This window comes from Protopterus annectens, chromosome 1.part1 (assembly GCF_019279795.1).
Source record: "Protopterus annectens isolate FY-2018-M chromosome 1.part1, PAN1.0, whole genome shotgun sequence".
Classification (NCBI taxonomy): Eukaryota; Metazoa; Chordata; order Ceratodontiformes; family Protopteridae; genus Protopterus; species Protopterus annectens.
This window is the reverse complement of record NC_056726.1, coordinates 763211614-763232240: the sequence shown is the minus strand read 5'-3', so window position 1 is coordinate 763232240 and position 20627 is coordinate 763211614. Positions and strand designations below refer to the sequence as shown.

The 20627-nt window shown below is 42.9% G+C and overlaps 1 protein-coding gene across 1 annotated transcript in view; it reads left to right on the top strand.

The window, feature by feature from the left end:
- Positions 1-20627, top strand: part of UBAP1 (ubiquitin associated protein 1) — a 776235-nt gene that overhangs the window by 172753 nt on the left and 582855 nt on the right. Inside the window, exon 3 of the mRNA XM_044078004.1 lies at positions 4841-4965. Within this exon, the coding sequence (XP_043933939.1) occupies positions 4841-4965 (125 nt within the window). The remainder of the gene's footprint in view (positions 1-4840; positions 4966-20627) is intronic.

Here is a 20627-nt window from a genome sequence, read left to right as displayed (position 1 = left end):
CATCAATAACTTTCACACTGCTATTCCTGATGCCAAAATCATTCGATATGCAGACGATTCAACCCAAGTCTGCTCTGCCTCAAACCTCTCTGAATTGCTAACTAAAACCCAAATTGCTTTCTCAACGACCAACCCAAATTGCTTTCTCAACGACCAAAAACTGAATGCACCAAAACCACCTCTCTCTCAATGCAAAAAAATTAAAGATTCTATTTTTCCCCTCCTACAAAGACCCTCTCCTATGACAAAAACAACTTCAAAGTCCATAGTCATACCAATTCACCTATAGAAGTGGTTCCTTCTGCTAAACTGCGTGGCATTATCATTGATGAACACCTCAAATTTGATATCCACATTCAACAAAGTATCAAGAAAATCCATCAAAAGCTAGGTATGCTGTACAGGAAGAATCGCTTTCTCTCCAGCTCTACTAGGTATACTCTGTCCATAACTTATCTTCCTTCCTTCCTTACTATATACAGTCCATCTCCTAACCAACCTGTCCTCCACTATCACCTCCAAACTAGAAAACTGCTATAACAAAATCTCTAAATTTGCCAGTAACTCCAGAAATTTTGCCCATCATTGCCTTTACCCTACAATCCCTGAATTGGCTTGAACTCACAAACTACCTAGATTACCTCCAACTCACCACTGCTCATAGACTCATATTTCACCCAACAAAATGTCCTGCACTAGCTAATCTCCTTTCCCCTTACACACCCAACATAACTCTAATATCTGAACATCTGAATTGCTAACCACAAGCCTAAACGTCCTGATGGCCAACTTCTCCTCTCTTGCTCACTAGGCAAAAAATGGAATTCCCTTCCATCTACTCTAAGAACTATACCCAACTCCGAAAACCTTAAAAGCCAGCTTTTCAAACACCTGTCCTCTAAATGGAAATGCACCCGCCTTCACCCTGCCTAATCCATGCTAAGCATTTTCTCCCAGTGGGTTCTCTGTCTAGTTCCTAATCTCTCTGTTACTCTTAGATATCCTCCTATGGGTCTGTCTAATCTCCAGACAACTCCTACAGCGCCGATCTCTCTATGCTCTCAACAACTCCTATAACTACTCTAACACAACTCAACCTTGTAAATAGCATCCCATTTTAAATGTATGTAAGTAAAGTGTAGCCACTATTTCTTTATTTTCTACACATGCTCCTACATACATTGTTGCCAAACCCTAATACATTAGAGTGTTCCCTCTAATGAAACTTTGTAACCCTCAACTTCATTGTCAATTAACTTTGTTAAATTTGCATGACACCAAATGTGTTAATTTGTAATTTTTTGTATATTTTATCTTTTATCCTTATGTATCACTTGTATACTAACTGTATTATGCATCTTGGAGCTTTTCTCCCTGCATCTTGAAGCTTTTCTCCCCGGGCCTCCACTGAAAATGGGTCCTTTCAGCCCAGTGGACTTCCCCAGTAATCAAACTGGAAATAAATAAATAAATAAAATATCAATGAAAGGGAGAGAGGGAGGTTAGCCTTAACTCTGTAGCTCAGTATTCCTTCAAATCTGCTAATCCTAAACCATTTTGTATTTAGGGAGAAGCTACTTATCTGACTTAACTATTGCCCTCTTTCCCTCCCCAATAAAGTATTTCAGGTCTTTATTAGTTGTGGTCCACAGCTCCTCCTGTGGCTGATAAAATATGCTGACCTGTGTACAGTACTAGAGGGTCTAGAATAATTTTCTCTGCTTGTACTTTAACTATCCCTGTCTTAACTGTCTTTATCCATTCAAGAGCTTCTGCTTTCTCATTTTTTTGTTTTTTCTGCTTAGTCTCTTCCTACATATCCTTAGCTGCCATAGTAGATTCACTTTTAACTCAACCTCTTAAGTACTTCATCTTATCATGTCCCCATAAATATGGATATTGCTGAACCAATTCATGTGTGGGGACGTAGTTTACTGCTGTATATTTTTTTCTCATTTATTATATATCCTAACAAAAAAAAACTTGAAACTCTCTCAAGAAATTAGACAACACTGAAACATCCTTTTTCTTGATTTATCAAGTAATATTGTCTGCAAATAAGGTTATTTTTTGTGTACTGTACCAGTTAAACACTTGTAAGACCCTTATTTTCATTGACCGTGGCTTCAAATATAAGGCAAATAAAGGAGAAAGAACACTCTTTCTTTGGTCTTCTCTTCAATCCCCATTTATCAGAGGGGAGTCCTCCCACCTTGATTCTTATTTCTGACCCTTCATATATCTTCCTTATTAACTCCATTATTCTGTCAGGAAATGCAGATGCTGCCATTGCCTTAATCATACAATCCCAGCTAACCCTATCAGATGCTTTCTCTGCATCAAGACCCACCAATAATAATGAGGTTGTCTTGTACTCTGCTTCACTTTGAATTGTCATTGTTCTGTTGATATTATTAAATGTTTGTCATCCCTCCATAAAACCTTATTTTTAATGCCTGTATTAAATTTTCACTTAAGGCTTAGGGAAGCAAAATTAATATAAAAAAAACCCGAACCATGTTAAATGTTTCTAGTTCTGTGTGTGTGTGTGTGTGTGTGTGTGTGTGTGTGTGTGTGTGTGTGTGTGTGTGTGTGTGTGTGTGTGTGATCCCAGGGGTGTATTTGTATATGTATATCTAATACATCCCGCATGTTCTTTTTATAACTATCAGTCTAACATTACATAAATTCCTTGATTCCTTCCTCCCCTTAAACCTCGCTTCTCCAGTTGAAGATTATTTTGCCTGTATTGTTCCCACAATTTATTTCTATGCAATTTGCTCCTTCCCTTTTTCTAAAAATCCCATTTCCAGTTCTTTTATCTCTTTTACAATATTTAGTACTTCAAAAACCATTGGCTTAGACTTTGATTTCCATTTTCTAGCAGTTGCTTTTTTGGCAGCCAACATAATTAAATTTAATGAGGCTTTACTATATGCCTAGGCAGTTCAGATCCTGTGTCCCAACTCAGAAGAATAATTTGCTTAGTTACAGCCATCTGCTCACCCAAGTGCCATGTAGGGAATTTTCAAAATATGTCATATCATTACACTCCTAAACCGCGTTACCAATTAACTCTTTCTTCATCACACTTCCAACATTTGCATCTAAGTGAAGAATTCTTTGTAGTCTGCATGAGGTATAAAAATACCTTTGTAAATTCCTCCAGGCAAAAATCCTAAGCATTCTAGACTTCGTTGCATAGTTGGGAGCAATACATATGTCCTCCCATTGTTCCCTTGTAAATTGCTTAATCTTTCCTCCCAATCTTTTCTAACCTCCTATAATTGACTCTTGTAGTTGTGTAATATTTTATATGTCCTAAAACTATTTCTATTTTAACAGCAGCTAGATCCAACTAAAAACTGTACCGGAGCAGGTCTTACTTTTAGGATTCACCTACCCTTTGTACATTTGCCTTCCATACCAGAGATTGATAGAGTTAAGGCAGTCTCTAGCTTGTAGTCCTGCTTGGCCACATCCCGTTCTGTTATCATTCCCTCTCTAGTTATGTTATTTGCTCATAATACTTTGTTTCCTTTGACCATTTTCTCCATTAAATTCCAGCCCCTCTTGCATATTCTCTTTATCCCTTATTGCTGTCATCCATATTGGTAAAATCTCCTTTCTACATTCTGGTGTTCTTAGAACACTTTCTGCTACTTTATGAATATATTCATGAATGTAATGTCCTGTATGACTGTTACTCTCCTTAAGGGTCTGCATCCAAAATCTTACACTCTCTCCTTATTTCTTTTATTTCTTTCCATCATCATCCATTTTCACTTTAAATTATAAATGTCTGCTGTCCACAAAACCTTATTGAGTCATATCTATTGGATTTGGTATGATCTTAAAAATTCTCTTAGCTAGTATAGATGTAAATGCTGTATAATAATGGATCAAGATTGAAACTGGTCTATATGAATTTGGATTTAAAGGGTCTTTGCCCTCTTAGAGTAATATAGCCACTGCTGCTTTCTTTCAAGATGCTGGTAATGGCCCTCCTTTTAAAATGTTATTAAACAAAACCATCCAGAACTTTATCACCCTCCCCTCATTTCCAAAATTCCACAGGAATAACATCTGTTCCTGGAAACTTCTTGTTTGATTATGCATCACCGTTTTTATCCCGGTCTCTCTGTCTTGGCTGCTAATTCATGAGCCTCATCTTCCCCTTACCTTTGCATATTTAAGTTTTCTGTAAATGTTTCCATTTGTGTTTTTCATGACTCCTCCATTCCTGTGCACTATACTGATTTTCATAGAATTTCCAGAATATCCCTAATACTGGGTCTTTGGTTATTTTTCTAGTAATAAGCCCCCTTAACTTGGCAATACCCTTTTCTATTTTCTGTTGCTTAAGTTGTTGTGATAATGGGTGAAGGTATTTCTTAAGGAGTTCGGGAAAGGTTAAAAAAAATATTCATTTTTCATTAGCTAGGATTTGCAGCTTATCCATAGGTAAAGTAAGTGACCATCGCAATCCTCATCTTGTCTCATATTCTCTGTTTGTTATGTGCAACTGATTGAGTTGTAGACCTCCAAATATACTGGGAAATTGGCCTTTCAGGGATTTGAAGGGGAAGCTGAACTAACTGCTGGATTAATGACCGCTTTTAATTCCATTTAATCTTTGGTACATTTGCTTTATTCTCAAGGCAGAAGGGAACACATTAGTACATTAAGGAAAAATAGTTTTTTACACATTGTTTTTAAACTTGTAATGGAAAAAAATGTGTGACATCACAGTTTAAGTTAAGGGCAAGGTTATGGCAGCTGTCATAAAAATGATGAAATCGTTGTTTGCTAACCATTTCAGTTTTCCTTTGCTCTGTAGGTCCTTTCAGTTACCTTGATGATGTGCCATTTAAGATTGGAGAAAAATTTCGTAGTCCAGCAAAAGTATGTTTGCCTATTGGATTTTCTATGCCAGATTATACCGAGTTGCTTTTGTATACTCAGGTGAGTAGAAGCCTAAGGGCGTCTTCAGCCTTGCTTGTTTCAATAGTTTTGTACTCTTTGAATGTATGATTTTGTTTTTGCTACTTAGTAAGTTTGTAAAAGTTTATAGGTTCATAGGTTCATACTAGGCTATCTGCCCTAGTGCATTTATAAGCTTAGCCAGAGTGTGTTTGGCTTTCGCCACCCATTTTAAATGAATTTTGCTATGCCCTTTTTCGAGGTTAGCAGTGACACAGAAGTGATACCCGGCGTAAACCTACTATCTTCCATCCACTCATCAAGATTCCTCTTGAAGAGAGTCAATGAGGGACTCTGCCTAAGCTGGACTGGGATTTTATTCCAGAGTGAAGGGAGCCTCTGGGTTATGAATCTGTCCCTCCAGCATGTCCTGTTTATTTCAGTGCTGAGGTTCAAGTCTCTCGAGTGAGTAGCTCAATGGGATTTGGATTTTCTGAGGTGCAGCATGTCCATTAATTCCGGGTTGGACATGGCTTTATACGTCAGGCACAGATCGCCTCTGAGCAGGCGGTATGCCACTGAGTAGAGCTGGAGTTTCTTTAACCGGGCAGCATACGGCATCTGTTTGAGCCCTTTGATCCTCTTGGTGAGGTACTTTTGGGGTCTTTCCAGTTGCTGCAGGTGTCTGGTAAGGTACATCCCATGTCCTTTGGGCTATTATATTCCGAGAAACAAATACTGTTAACGTAGGATCATTTTACTGTTGCAGTGTGGACCTCAACATAATGAAGAAACTAACTGTGACTAAGTAATATTGTACAGCAAGGAGGAGCCAGATTTCACGGTGGCTGGAGCTTGAGTTAGCTGCAGACTCTGGGGTATTGTTTTAACCAGCTTTCAGCAAACACAACTTGCTGAAAGCTGGTTAAAACAATACCCCAGTGTCTGCAGCTAACTCAAGCTCCAGCCACCATGAAGTCATTAAGTTGTGAAACCCCTTGAGAATGTGTTCCTTAAGAGTACTGGCAGAAGTTGTTTAGTATTTTAAGTTTATGCAGTAATATGTAAGGCTTGCAGGGAAGCCTGGAAGGAAAGATAGACTCATTGGCTTTAAGTAATAAAATACATATGGATACTGGAGAGATTGTCTAATGCGGCTAAGAATGCAGAGAATGTTCATAATTTAATGGTCGGGATGGAATTTCTACAATTTTCATCATCCAGGCAGGTAATGATGCTGCCAGAGGTACATTTAATAATTAAGCAGCAGAGTGCCATAAACAAGTTGCTGCAAAGCACATTTGGAAAATTGGAGAACTGGCATTGATGAAACAACTTTCATTTATTGGGTTTTCCAGAGAGAATGTGTTAGGTAAAAATCTGAGAGGCTGCCTAGAGGAGTACTTGCCTGTGGCCCTAAAACTCCCGCAAATGATTCTTACTGAGAGGGCACATGGAGCTCTTCACGCACCATCTAAAGGGAATGGCTCTCAAATACACATTATTTTTAAGTTGCTATCTTTTGTATACAAAGAAACCTTGCTGAGAGCATCAAGTGAATGAAGAGAATTTATTCTGTTAAGCCAAAAGGTAAGAGTAGTGAAAAACTTCTCTCAAGACTTATTAGAGCACAGGTTATCTTTTAAAGAGATACATTCCCAGACTGCCATTCCTTCCACTTTTTGATGCCCAGCAACCTCTCTGATTAAGTGGAAAGGGAAGACTAGATCTTTCAGGCACAGGAATCAGCTCTGAGGTTTTTGCAGATGCACTCTCCCTGCGGAAAACATGCTGAACTTGTTGCTGGATCTTCCTGTTGCTAAAATTGAGTTGTCTAGACATTGAGACAGGAAGGGTAAACCCTCAGATGCTTGTAGCTGCCCTACTCCCTGTACTGAATTATCTTCCATACCTGGAAAAAATGTACTTCACTGCCAACATCCAAGAAGGGAATGATTACATTGAGCTCTTCTAGTGTGGACACTTTACTGCAAATCAGATAAAGAGCCTGGAGAAGTTAGTCAGGATGGAAGTAGCTCAGCAACTGTTTGATCGTGTATTGAAAATTGTTATGAGAGGCTGCAGGAAGGGGATGTTTACTGTTAATATTTTGCTGTTGAAAAGATTGACACTGACTCAAACCCTATTGAAGGTATTGGTGATAAACTGTCAGTCTGAAAGCAACATCATGTCTTTTTTCTGGAAAAAACAGGAAAGAATTTTTTTTTGTAACTAGAGATAGCAAGAGACAGAAGGAAAAGACTGAGGGGATTGCTAAAATGTTATGAACCTTTGTGCATAGTACCAAAGGCTGTAGCACTGCCAGGTGTTACTGAAGTCAGCGATTTATTTGCCAGAGTCTTTCTCTTCTTGTCTGCTACTGTTTTGTGAAATATAATTCGCAAGAGCACTAGCTAAAAGGTGGGTGGGGGGGGTCTTTGTTGGTTATTTATTATCTTTTGTTTAAATGTTAAATGTGAGATGGGTTAATTTCAGGGTAAAATGCAGTGCCAGCCATAGTGGATTAGGAGGTTGCAACTTGAGATATTATTTTGCAGGAGCTAAAAATAGCAGAGAGAGTGAAAGAAAAACACTTTTGGGCCATTTTTCTGTGGTAAATCTCTTTCCTACGTCTTAAAAGGGCTTGCAATATTTATTAATAAAAACCTGAACTGACATATGGGAGGCTGGTGAGTACTGATAGAGAAGGTAGTTGGGATCGGCTTTAATGTCTGTCTTGGGAACATTGTCTTGATACAGTTTACAGACCCAATACTGACTTCCTCTCCTTTGCTGCAGTGAATGAATTTAACAGTGACCAATTCCTATTGATATTGGCAGGGGGGTTTAACACAACACTGTAATAGATACCATAATGTAATTATTGGACCCCAAAGCTGGGCATCATATCATGGCAAGGGAAGCGTTGTGCCATGAGATTTGAAGAATGTAGCAGAATAATCAATGTTTGGTATGTCCTGTGAGCAAGAGACTCAAGGTTTACATACCTTGCATGTAACAGTGTGTGCAAGGTAGTAGGATTGATTACCACCTGTCCCAGATTTAGTAGATCAGACTTGGATATTTTAGTTGAACAGTGTGCCATGATAGCCTATTGTACGGTAAATATTCCCATTATCACAGGGAGTAAGGCACCCTTCCAGACAAGGCATGGAGATCACATGCCTTAGTTCTAGAAGACTCCAAGCTAAGGAAGTTCATTGTGTATAAAGTTAATAATTGTATAGAACTCAAACTCAATACATTCTTTGCTAATCTTAGTCTGGTGGGAATCCTTTAAGTGGAATCTAAAGACGGAACACTTATTACTTCTGTCCCATGCACTTTGTTATTAAAGCTGTGGCATGGCACCACATTCTTCTCTTTGCCCACAGGGAATTTGCAACAACCATATTTCTCTGAAGCTGAAGGTCACATAGCCCCAACCAAATGTACCCATGGCCGGCCTTAGGCATAGGCCAACTAGGCAGCCGCTTAGGGCACCGGTCTAGCAGGGGCGCTTTTCCAGTATTTATTTGGTGTAGGTAGACCAGGATGGGGCACCAGGTAATGTGTTAGGGGGCGCCGTGGAGCCCTTTTGCCTAGGGCACCAGTTGACCTAGGGCCGCTCCTGAATGTACCACAAGGAAATGTTTCACTGCCTAGATGCCTAAACTCACTCAGCAGTCTCCATTTTTGTGGGTGTATGAAAAATAAGATAGTTGGGGATTTGATTTTAAGCAAATTGTTGAACAAGCATCTAAGGAAATGTGAGAGGAAGTCAGTCAAGTGTTTCTAAAGAAAATTATTATTAATGGCTTTCAGTTATAAAAATACAGACATTTTAAAATGTTTTTGGTCCCATTAGTTCTATATGCAGCTCAAGCATATGTGTATCAACCAAGAGAAAAGATGTGGAAAAACATGACAAAGGATTTTATGTAATTTATTTTGGAGAAGAAAAAAGGAATGCAATGGAGAAGATTAATGGCAAAGGAACAATGAGGTTTAGGATTACCAGATTTGGGAGTGGACTAAGGCTTCACAGCTTAGATTATTTTGTCTGATCCAATTCAGAATAAATGCCTAACTGGAGCGATACGTTTGGGATAGCACCTGTTGGGGCTAACACAGCTCCCTGTTTATCTCTTTGGGCAGGTTTAGTATATAGGATGTGCATGGAGAACTTTGTGTGTTACCATATGTGTGTAAAGCTATTAAATGTAAAAGAAGCCAGACTGTGGGGGGAAAATATTTCTATAGGATATACTACATTGAAAAATAAGAAGATAGTTGAGGACAGTCTGGTGGGAATATTAAAGAGAAAAAAAGGAAAGAAAGAAAGAATCAAATGCAGTACTGGCAGCATATATCATTAAGCTGGAAGACACTAAGTGGGTATTTTGGACTCCAGGATTCAGTTCAATTAATGTATACAAGACTTATATTAGAACTGAAGGGAGATATTAAAAGATGGGGGGAAAAGGTTGCATTAAACTGATGATGGTTCATAGGTGGCTAATGGCCCTAGAACCTTTACAAGCCTAGTCCATAGAAGTGCTCTGGCATTGTGCCGCCTGACATTAGATGTTCCTCATGTTTCACTGTTGCAGTCATAACCTGTGTGTTATCCCTGCTGTGGTAGCCCTCGGCCGGCCCGAATACCAGAGTCCGTGTTTTTCTGCATCGGCTGCAGTTGCCTGTAGTCTGACGTCAGGTCGTCAGTGCTGTAAAGCAAGGCAGCCGACGTCATTACATAGTCTTTCTTGCCATGGAGCCCGTAGCAGAAGCAGTTCTCACGCGTGCTGGTCGGTCTCTACCAGAGTTTGAATTTCAGCTGAAAACGTCTAAAGCTAAGTACTCCTTTGGGGACCCTTTTTTCTTGCACTAACTGATGTCCGAAAAAGTTAACAATTATCTTGCCTGTGGAAAGCAGATCCCACACTGAGACTTCCGTTCTTACTGTGTCACTTGTTTAGGCCCAGACCAGGACGTCCCCCGTTGCCGGTTCTGTGCCCTTCTTAATGCGAGAAGCATTCACCATAGAGCTCTTTTTGTAGACAGTTATTTTCGTGTTCCATCTTCACATTCCAATGTGGCATCCATCCAGCCAACATTCCGTGGACATTCCGAAAAAACACAGAGATAAGGATAGAGCAGACCACACAAGGCTAAGCCTTCCGATGATGCTACTACTAAACAGGTCGTCAGCTCTCCGGAATTCAGTGAGGCACTCTTACAGCCAGTGATCCCAATTCGATATCTACGCAGGCCACTATCGGGAGTCTGGTATGCCGTAGAAATCTTCTTCGTCTTCCGAGCCTTTGGCTGTCTCTGCTTCTGTTGGGTCCAGAGCCGCAACGCAGGCACCGGCTTCCAAGGAGGCCTTTTGAACTACTGAATCTTGACAGAAAATGATGTCTTCTCATCTGACTACCGTCTCTCTCAGACCGACTGATTCTGTCAGGCCTAGAAGCTAGGCCACTCCTAGGAAATCTGCTTCTAGCCACCCTCTTACTGCTGCTCCACCACCCCAAGCACAAATGCTTAAAATGGCAGAGGATCTCATCTCCCTTAAAAGAGGTAGTCAGGCCACAACCTCTAAAAGGAAAAGGCACCCTTCTCCAGAAATTATGTCAGAACAAGATTCTGAGGAATCTGACTATTCAGATTTTGAAGAGGAACAGCAACCACTGACGACTTATGAGGATTCAGATGCAGAGGAATCGATCCCTTCTGCTTCCCCTCCAGACTACCTTTCCTTTGGGGAAACCCTTCACACCTTCAGGGAATGGCAATCTCAGGACTTCCCCCAGTCTAAGAAAAGACTTGGAGAGTTTCTGGACCTGCCCCAGTACAGAGCCCTGGCCATGCACCCTATTTTAGAAGTGGTGGATGATGTTTTCCATGAATCCAGCTTGGCCCTGGCACCCTCCCACTTGCTTCCAGTAAGCCTGACTGATATTACAGTACCGAATTCTCACAAATACCTGTATAGAAATTCTGCTGCAGACCCAGAGGTCATTACACAGGGACCTAAAGGAGCTAAGACTAGTTCTGCCAAGAATTGTATTTCTTCTAACAAGGACTCCAGAGCTGTGGACAGATGGAGTAAAAAAATATATACACCTCTGTAACTTTGGCTGTCAGAGCACTCAGTTGTCAGTTCCATATGTTAAAATATCAACAACATGCTTTGGAACTATTAAAACAAAAGATTTCTACCTTTCCTGACTGTGCCAATTCAAAAGAGTTAGCAGATTTGCTGCACTCTGCTTGTCAAGTGGCCAAACACTCATTACACTGTGGATATGATGCCCTAGAAGCCTCTAGCAGGGCAGCAGTGTCAGGATCTGTCATTAGGAGACCTGCATGGCTGAAGGAACAACCTCTCCCTGATCATGTCAAGTCTAAACTTATTGATGCACCCCTGGATAAGGAGCGCTTGTTTGAAGAAAAAGCAGAAGAGGTGCTTAAAAAGATGGAAGACGAAGCAAAATCAATGCAAACAGTAAAAGATTTCTTTCAGGTTCAACCTCCCAGCTTCAGCAGAAACTTTCCCTCTAAGCACTGGTCTTTCCCTGCACCTAGCAGACAGGGCCAAGGTAAGCCCCGCAGGGACAGACCATCCAGGTCCCTATCCCAGGGCCAGCAGAGAAGCAAACAGTGGACCACTTCCGCCCCAAAGGCAGGCAGTTCTAAGCCACCCTTATATGGCAAAAACTCAGTGATTTCCCCCCTCCCGCTCTGCCCTCCCTTCACTCACCAAAAGCTGGGAGAAAGGCTCTCCCTCTTCAAAGAAAATTGGCTTTCTGTAACAAAGGACCAATGGGCCTTTAAAATAATTTTTCAGGAATACAAATTCTCTTTCAGCGAACTTCCAATTCCAAGATGGTACCCAGACTTGCCTCCAAATCGGTGGGCAGGAGGCATTGAAACAAGTCCAAACTCTCATATCCCAGGGGCCAGTAGAACCTGTCCTCTCAGATCAAACAGGAAAAGGCTTTTATTCCAGACTATTCCTTGTTCCCAGAAATGAGGGCACTTGGCATCCCATTCTGGATCTATCCATTCTGAACACCTCCCTGGTGGTCCCCAGATTCAGAATGCTAACTTTGCAGCAGCTGCTGCCTGTGCTGACAAAAAATGCTTGGCTAGTGACCCTGGACCTAAAAGATGCCTACCTCCACATCCCCCTAAGGGAATCCTGCAGGAAATTCCTGTGCTTCAGAGCAGGATCACAACACTTTCAGTTCTCTGCACTGCCCTTTGACCTATTTACTGCACCCAGAGTATTCACCAAATGCTTAGTCCTGACCATAGCATTTTGCAGACAGAGAAATATACAGATTTACCGTTACCTGGACGACTGCCTTATTTAGGCAGAGTGCAAAGAAAGACTGCTCCAGGACCTTCTCTTTGTTAAATCCTTCCTAACTTCCCTAGGGTTCACCATCAACGAGAAGAAATAAAAGCAAACTCCCACCAGGAAGATCATTTTCTAGGGAGCTCTGCTAGACACAACATCCCAAATGGCTTCCCATTCCCCAGAAAAGCAGAGCTTCCTGCTTCTCTACTTTACCCAGCTGGCTTCCAGAAGTCACCTCATTATGAGAAAGTTCCTGCAAGCCCTGGGATACTTAGCATCTTGCATCCTTTTAATTCCTCTGGCCAGGCTTCATATGAGAAAACCTCAGTGGTATCTAAAGAACCTTTGTTATCAACACTCTGTCTCTAGAGACCTCTCTCCCTCTGATCCCATGTATAAGGGCCAAGTTTCTCTGGTGGACAGAGACCTGTGCCAAGCACAAGGGCCTTTTCTTCATCGTCTGCCCTACCAGCCAGATCATCACCACCGACGCCTCAGACATTGCTTGGGGCGCTCACCTAGCAGGCAGGTACACCCAAGATCTTTGGAATGCCCAGCACTTTCCCTTACACATCAATCAGAAAGAAATGATGGCAGTACAAAAGGCTCTGACATCCTTCAAACCCCATCTCAGGCCAGGAGTTCTCCTTATAAAAACAGACAACACCACAGTAATGTAGTATATCAACAAACAGGGGGGAACCCAATCTTACGCTCTATGCAGCCTAGCCATGAACCTCTGGCTGACAGCCACCTCTATGGGTCTACACCTAATTGCCCAATACCTACCAGAGGTCAACACCCTGGTAGACCACCTAAGCAGAAACTTTCTGGACCCCCACAAATGGCAGCTCCACAGGGAAATCTTTATGCAAGTCACTCAGGAGTGGGGGACTCCATATGTGGCTCTCTCTGCTTCGCACCTCAACCACCAGCTGTAAAAGTTCTGTACCAGGGAGTATCGCCTCTTAGCGTGGAAGATGGATGCCTTGAACTTCCCCTGGAACTCCCTCTTTGTGTATGTATTCCCTTCTCTGCCTCCTATTCCCAAGGTACTGATCAAAATAAGGGAGGAGAGACCAAAGGCCATCCTCATTGCTCCAGATTGGCCCAGACAGCATTGATACCCCTTACTGTGCAGTGTGACTTTACAGCCCCCCCAAGCAGCTTCCCCTGATCTCAGACCTCTTGACCCAGGTGGGGTGGGGGATACTGCACCCAGACTTGCATACTCTCAATCTTTCAGCATGGCTTACATTTTAAAAGCTAACAAGGAGTCCCTCTTAAGGAAACTGGTCATAGACATTATCACAGAGGCCAGAAGGCCCAGCACCAGAAAATCTTATGCAGGGAAATGGAAAAGATTCTGCTCCTGGAGACAGTCCCAGAGAGGCCAGTACCTCACATCCTTTCCATCCCTCTTATCTTGGATTACCTAGCCGAGTTGCTCAAAAGTGGCCTCTTCTCTTCTGTTAAGATCCATGCCTCAGCCATTTCAGGCCATTACAGTTCACACCTACCCCTCTTCTCTCATCCTTAGATTAAACAGTTCCTCAGAGGGGCTTCTAATGTCAGACCTCCCAGAAGGCCTCCCACGCCAACTTGGGACCTGAATTATGTTTTAGAAAAACTAACCTTACCTCCTTTCGAACCTGCTACTTCAACAGAATTGAAATACCTCTCCTGGAAGACTGCCTTCCTACTAGCTATCACATCAGCCAGAAGGGTTTCAGAACTTCAGGAACTCATGGCTGTTGAGCCCTTCATCATTTTCCATGCAGACAGGGTCACCATGAGGACTAACCCCTCCTTTATGCCCAAGGTGGTATCTGATGTGACCCTCAACCAGGCCATACACCTACCCATTTTCTTTCCCAACCTTCAAAACAAGGGGGAAGAATTCTGCACTTGCTAGATGTGCACAGACAACTCGGATACTATCTGGACTGTACTAAACCCTTAGGAAAAACGGAACAGCTGGTTGTCAGTTTTGCCCCAGGGGCAGAGGGGAAGTCCATCTCCAAATGGATATCGCACTGTATCCATTTCTGCTACAGACTGCATGGGAACCCCCCCCAAGTCTATTCGTACCCATTCCACTAGGGCAGCCTCCACTTCCACAGCCTTCCTCAGAGGAGTCCCCACCGGGGACATCTTGGAAGCTGCCACCTGCACCTCTGTCCATACCTTTACAAAGCATTACCACTTACCTCTTTTTTTCCAAGTCTAGGGTAGGGTTTGCCTCTGCAGTTCTGCAGGGCTTGTTGACCCATGCCTAGGACTCTAACCTATCCTTCCACCCCTTTCCTCAGCTTTGGGAATCCTCCCACAGGTGATGACTGCAACAGTGAAACACAAGGAACATAGTACAGTTGTGTACAGTTACCATAAATGTAGATCTTAGAGTGTATTCACTGTTGCAGTCCTGGTTTCCCTCCCTCCATCCCCTTTGTATTCTCTTCCCCCTAGGGAGACATAAGCTTCCCAAGGTGGCTTTTAGCCTCCGGGACCACTTTACCTTATTTCCTTGTGCTTCTGACAGATTAGGCAAGAAGAAATTATGTAATGTCATCGGCTGCCTTGCTTTATAGTACTGATGACCTGATGTCAGACTACAGGTGACTGTAGCCAACGCAGAAAAACATTGACTCCGGTATTCGGGCTGGCCGGGGGCTACCACAGCAGGGATAACCCACAGGTGATCACTAACGACCACACAAAAAGGTATAAAAAAACAAACCGCCAATGGTACCAAAAAATGTAAAGTTTTAATAAAATTTCTTAGCACCTCGGCCAGTAGGCCTTCCAAGAGCAGTTTTTATTACACACACAAAACAACTGAAGTAGTCATGGAGAAAATACAATTAACAAACACTTAAGCAGATGTTCTTCATCTCACATTGCTGCAGTCCTTACATATGGGTAGTCCGCTGTCCTCGGTCGGCCCGAATACCAAAGTATTAGGCTGGCGTCGGTCAAGGCGCTTAAAACTGACATCAGGACGTCGGGGTACAAAAGCGCATGACCGACGTCACATCCTCAGTCTTTTTTGCCACATGGTCCGATGCAGAAGCAGCGTTGCAAGTGCCGTTCGGCGTTCTGAAATTTTTCGAGTTCGGAGTTTCAGACCGAATCCAAGTTGGCTAAGTACCCCTTTTTGTAATATTTTGTTTTTTTCTTGCCTCAGTGTATTACGGATGTCAGAAAAAGTGAATAATTGTATTTCTTGTGGGAAACAGATACCGCATAGGGATTATCATTCTTTGTGCATTCCTTGTTTGGGGCCTGAGCACGACGTAGTCGGGTGTCGCTTTTGTGCTAGGTTTAATAAGCGCACTATTAAGCGAAGGTTAGATTGTGCTAGGCTGGTCTTCGGGAAGCGGTGCAATTATAACATGCCGTCGGATACTCCGGCGCCCTCCGAAGAAGCGCAAAGACAAAGCGTTAAACCCAGGCAAGATGAGTCGTCCCGGACGCCGGTTCTTTAGAGGCTTCAATGGAACCGGTGGTTCCGATGGAGGCTTCTCTGGAGTCTCAGGGGGAGACTTTGATTTTGCAGGATGTGGCCTCTCAAGAGGCAGGCCAGGCTGAAGGGGCTTCTCAGGTTTCTGTACTCCCTCCCTTCCCAGGGTGGTTAGGCCCTCTCCTTCTGTTTCCAAGGCTTCTTCCAGAGGCAGGCCAGGTTTAGCTTCTGTTGGTGTCACTCCTAGTTCAGCAGGGTCTGTGCCTAAGAAGCACATGCTTAAAATGGCAGAAGATTTGATTACTCTGATTAGAGGTTCTATGCCCTCCTGATAAGAGGCCTAGGGTGGAGCCAGAGTTGGAAAATTTTGAACAGGCTTGGATGATTCAGAGTCTTGACTGAAGACTTGCAGGAGTACACTCCTTATTCTGATTCTGATGCTGAAGATTCCACTCCTTCTGCTTCTCCTCCAGAGGATTTTTCTTTTCAGAGACACTTCATTCTATGAGGAACATTTTAAGTGGGAAGGTCAGGACTTCTCTGATTCATGGAAAAGGCTTAGGGAATTTTTGTTTTTACCTCAACATAGGCCCTTAGCTATACCTCCTGTTCTGGATGTTGTGCAAGATGTATTTTCAGAGGCTTCACTTAATCCTGATTCTCTGCCTCCTGCGACTGTTAAACCGGATAGGTATTACAGGGTGCCTGAGGCTCATAAATATCTCTATAAGATTCCTAGGGCGGACCCAGAAACTATTAGCCAGGGACCTAAGGGTGTCAGGGCCTCTGTTGTAAAGAATCCGGTTCCTCTAGATAAAGAGGCCAGAGCTTTGGATAGATGGGGAAAGAAGGTCTATACATCTTCTACCTTAGCAATGAGGGCTTTGAATTGCCAGTTTCATATGTTGAAATATCAGAATTTTCTTCTTTCTCATTTGAAATCTAAGGTGGATGCTCTGGCAGAAGGCATTGAGTGTAAAGAATTACAAGATTTGGTGCATGTCTCTGAACAGGTGGGTAAGCATTCTTTACAGTGTGGTTTTGATGCTTTGCAGTCCTCTTCTAGGGTGGCTGCCACTGGTTCAGTTCTTCGCAGGCATGCCTGGCTTAAGGATCAGAATTTATCTGACCATGTTAAGACAAGGATTTTGAATGCTCCTTTGCAGTCTGAAGTGTTGTTTGGTCCACCTGTGGAGTCGGTCTTGAAGAAAATGGAAGACAAGGCTAAGTCTATGCAGACTGTTAAAGATTTTTTTGCAAGTTCAGCCTCCGAAGTTTAGTAGAAATTGGCCTGCTAAGGGGTGGACGTGTCCTTCTTCTGATTCTCAGTCTAGGGGTAGATCTAGACGTGGTAGGGGCAGACCTCAGAGTTCCTTCAGACCTAGAACATGGAGTTCACCTGCACAATCTTCGAGTGAGGGCAGGGGCCAGTCCTTTCGTAAACAGGCCCAATGACCTACTGTTTCAGCTGCCAGATCCTTCTTGCCTGGCAGCACCTTTGGGAGGACGGTTGGCACTCTTCAAGGAAAATTGGATTTTAATTACCCAGGACAAATGGGTGTTGGATATCATACACCAAGGTTACAAGTTTTATTTCCATACCTTGCCTCCTTTCAAAGGCATGCCAGACGTTCCTCCTCAGCAAAGACTAGAGGCTCACAAACAGATTTCTCTACTACTTCAAATAGGAGCTATACAACCGGTCCCTCTGCCAGAAGTGGGCCTAGGATTTTATTCTCGCCTGTTTCTAGTACTGAAGAAAGGGAACACGTGGAGACCAATTTTGGATTTATCTATCCTCAACACATATCTGGACATTCCCAAGTTCAAAATGTTGACGTTACAACAGCTTTTACCTCTGCTGGGCAAAGATCACTGGATGGTGACTCTGGATCTCAAGGAGGCTTACCTTCATGTTCCTATCAGGCCCAATTGCAGGAAGTATCTGCGTTTGGCTGGGACTTTTCATTATCAGTTCTCTGCATTGCCCTTTGGCTTATCTACGCCCAGAGTGTTCACAAAGGTTCTGGCTCCAGTGATAGCTTTCTTCAGGCTAAGAGGAATACAAATCTATCCTTATTTGGACGATTGCCTGATTCTGGCTCGAGGAAAGGACGAACTTCTTCATCATTTACAGTATGTGATGGCAGTGTTAAGATGCCTAGGGTATTCTGTGAACGAAATAAAGTCCAGTCTAGTACCCTCTCAGGACATGTGCTTTCTGGGTGTGAGACTGAATACAGCGTCCCAGATGGCCTTTTTGACCCCGGACAAACAAAAGAATCTTTCTCTTTATTTCCATCAATTGTCTCGTCAGTCCAGGCTGACTGCAAGGACAGTCCTTCAAGCCTTGGGGTTCATGGCATCTTGTATTCTGGTGCTTCCCAATGCCAAACTGCATATGAGGAAGCTACAATGGTATCTCAAAATGTATGGACCAACACTGCCAAGATATGGACACTGTCATTCAGATAATACGTTGCATTGAAAAGGATTTTTGTGGTGGGCTCAGGAATGTCACCTAAACAAGGGACTCTCTGTGACCCGACCAGAGGCGAGTCAGATTCTAATGACAGATGCCTCAGACAAAGCTTGGGGAGCTCATCTAAATGGAAAATGGGTACAAGACACGTGGCCTGCCAGACTTCAACATTTACATATCAACTTGAAGGAGATGTTAGCAGTCCAGTTTGCATTGATAGCTTTCAAGGATTTACTTCTTCCAGGGCAGGTGTTGATTCAAACAGACAACACAACTGTCATGTGGTACATCAACAAGCAAGGGGGGACACACTCTTACCCTCTATGCAGACAAGCAATGATTTTGTGGGAGACTGCTCTCAGTTTGCAGCTAAATCTTCAGGCAAGGTTTCTGCCAGGAGCACAGAACTCCTTAGCAGATGTGTTGAGCAGACAAATCATGGATCCCCACGAGTGGAAATTGGATCCTCATGTATTTCAAAATTGACAGTGTTATGGGGAACTCCAGACATAGATCTGTTCGCTTCTCCACTAAATTACCAGTTGCCAAAGTTTTGCACAAAAAGGTTTCATCCCACAGCTTGGAAAGTGGATGCTCTCTCATTCAATTGGAGCAATCTTCACGTGTATGCCTTTCCACCACTGCCTCTCCTCCCAAAGGTACTCCTGAAGGTCAGACAGGACAAGCCAACCATGATTTTAATAGCTCCGGATTGGCCTCGACAGCACTGGTACCCATTACTGAGAAGTCTGGTACGGGAGCCTCCATGGCCTTTGCCTTGATTCCACACCTGCTGTCTCAGGAGAACAGTCACCTGCTCAATGTCAAACTTCAGTCTCTGCATCTAACAGCCTGGCATATTCTGGGACTGCAGCAATGTGGATCATCGAACATCTACATTTATGGTAGGTACAAAACTGTACTTTTTAAACCCTGAAGGGTCTCAGCTTCCACAACAAGTTTTGAATGTTATTTTGGAGGCCAGAAGGCCTAGTACAAGGAAAGTTTACGCAGATAAATGGAGGAGATTTTTAATTTGGAGTACAGCAAAGGACTTTGTTTCTAAACCTAATTTAAGTGTTGCTCTTCAATACCTTACTGAGTTATTGGACAAAGGTTTGTCCTTCTCCTCTATAAAGGTTCATGCTGCAGCAATTTCTGCTCACTATGACTGTGACCCACCTTTATTTTCTCATCCTTTGTTTAAGCAATTCTTAGAGGGCCAAAAATATAAGACCCCCACGTAGAGCTCCTACTCCTGCTTGGGATCTCAATTTTGTGTTGGAGAAACTCACTCTTCAACCTTTTGAGCCTGCAGCTACTGCCGAGTTGAAATATTTATCATGGAAGACTGCTTTTTTGTTGGCCATTACCTCTGCGAGAAGGGTTTCTGAATTACAGGCCCTTATGGCGGTTGAGCCTTTCTTAATTTTCCACAAGGATAGGGTATCTTTGCGTACTAATCCTTCCTTTATGCCTAAAGTGGTTTCTAGTGTGGCTTTAAACCAAACTATTCATTTGCCTACCTTTTATGCAAACCCCCAAAATAAAGGGGAAAGGATTTTGCACACTTTGGATATACACAGACAGTTGCGATATTATTTGAGCAGAACTAAAGGGTTCAGGCAGTCTCAGCAGTTATTTGTTTCATTTGCTTTGGGTTCTCAGGGCAAACCTGTTTCAAAACAAACTATTTCTAAGTGGATTGGTTTTTGTATTGCTTTCTGTTATTCCCATCATGGTAAGGAGATTCCAGCTGGGATTAGGCCTCATTCCACTCGGGCTACTGCCACTTCTACAGCTTTTTTAAGGGGGGGTGGCTACTAAAGATATTTTGGAGGCAGCTACTTGGAGTTCAGTACATACTTTCTCTAAGCATTACCACCTTCCACTTTACTCTAAATCTAGGGCTGGATTTGCCACTGCAATTTTACAGGGCATTTTGGCAGCTCCTAATGCTTTATAGTTTTGCCATCCTCCCTTACCTCTGCTTTGGGATTCTACCCATTTGTAAGGACTGCAGCAATGTGAGATGAAGAACATAGTACAGTTTTGTACCTACCATAAATGTAGATGTTCGAAGATCCACATTGCTGCAGTCCAATTCCTCCTCCTTCCCTCTGTAGTTTGAGGTGGTTGTGTGGTTTGGGTTGTAAATATTGTAAATATGGTTAGTGCAGGGGTGGTTGGTTGTTCTTTGCTGTTTTTTGGCTTTGGCCTTTCTTTTTAGGGCCTTCTGACATCTGGGGCAAGAAAAGACTGAGGATGTGACGTCGGTCATGCGCTTTTGTACCCTGACGTCCTGATGTCAGTTTTAAGCGCCTTGACCGACGCCAGCCTAATACTTTGGTATTCGGGCTGACCGAGGACAGTGGACTTACCCATATGTA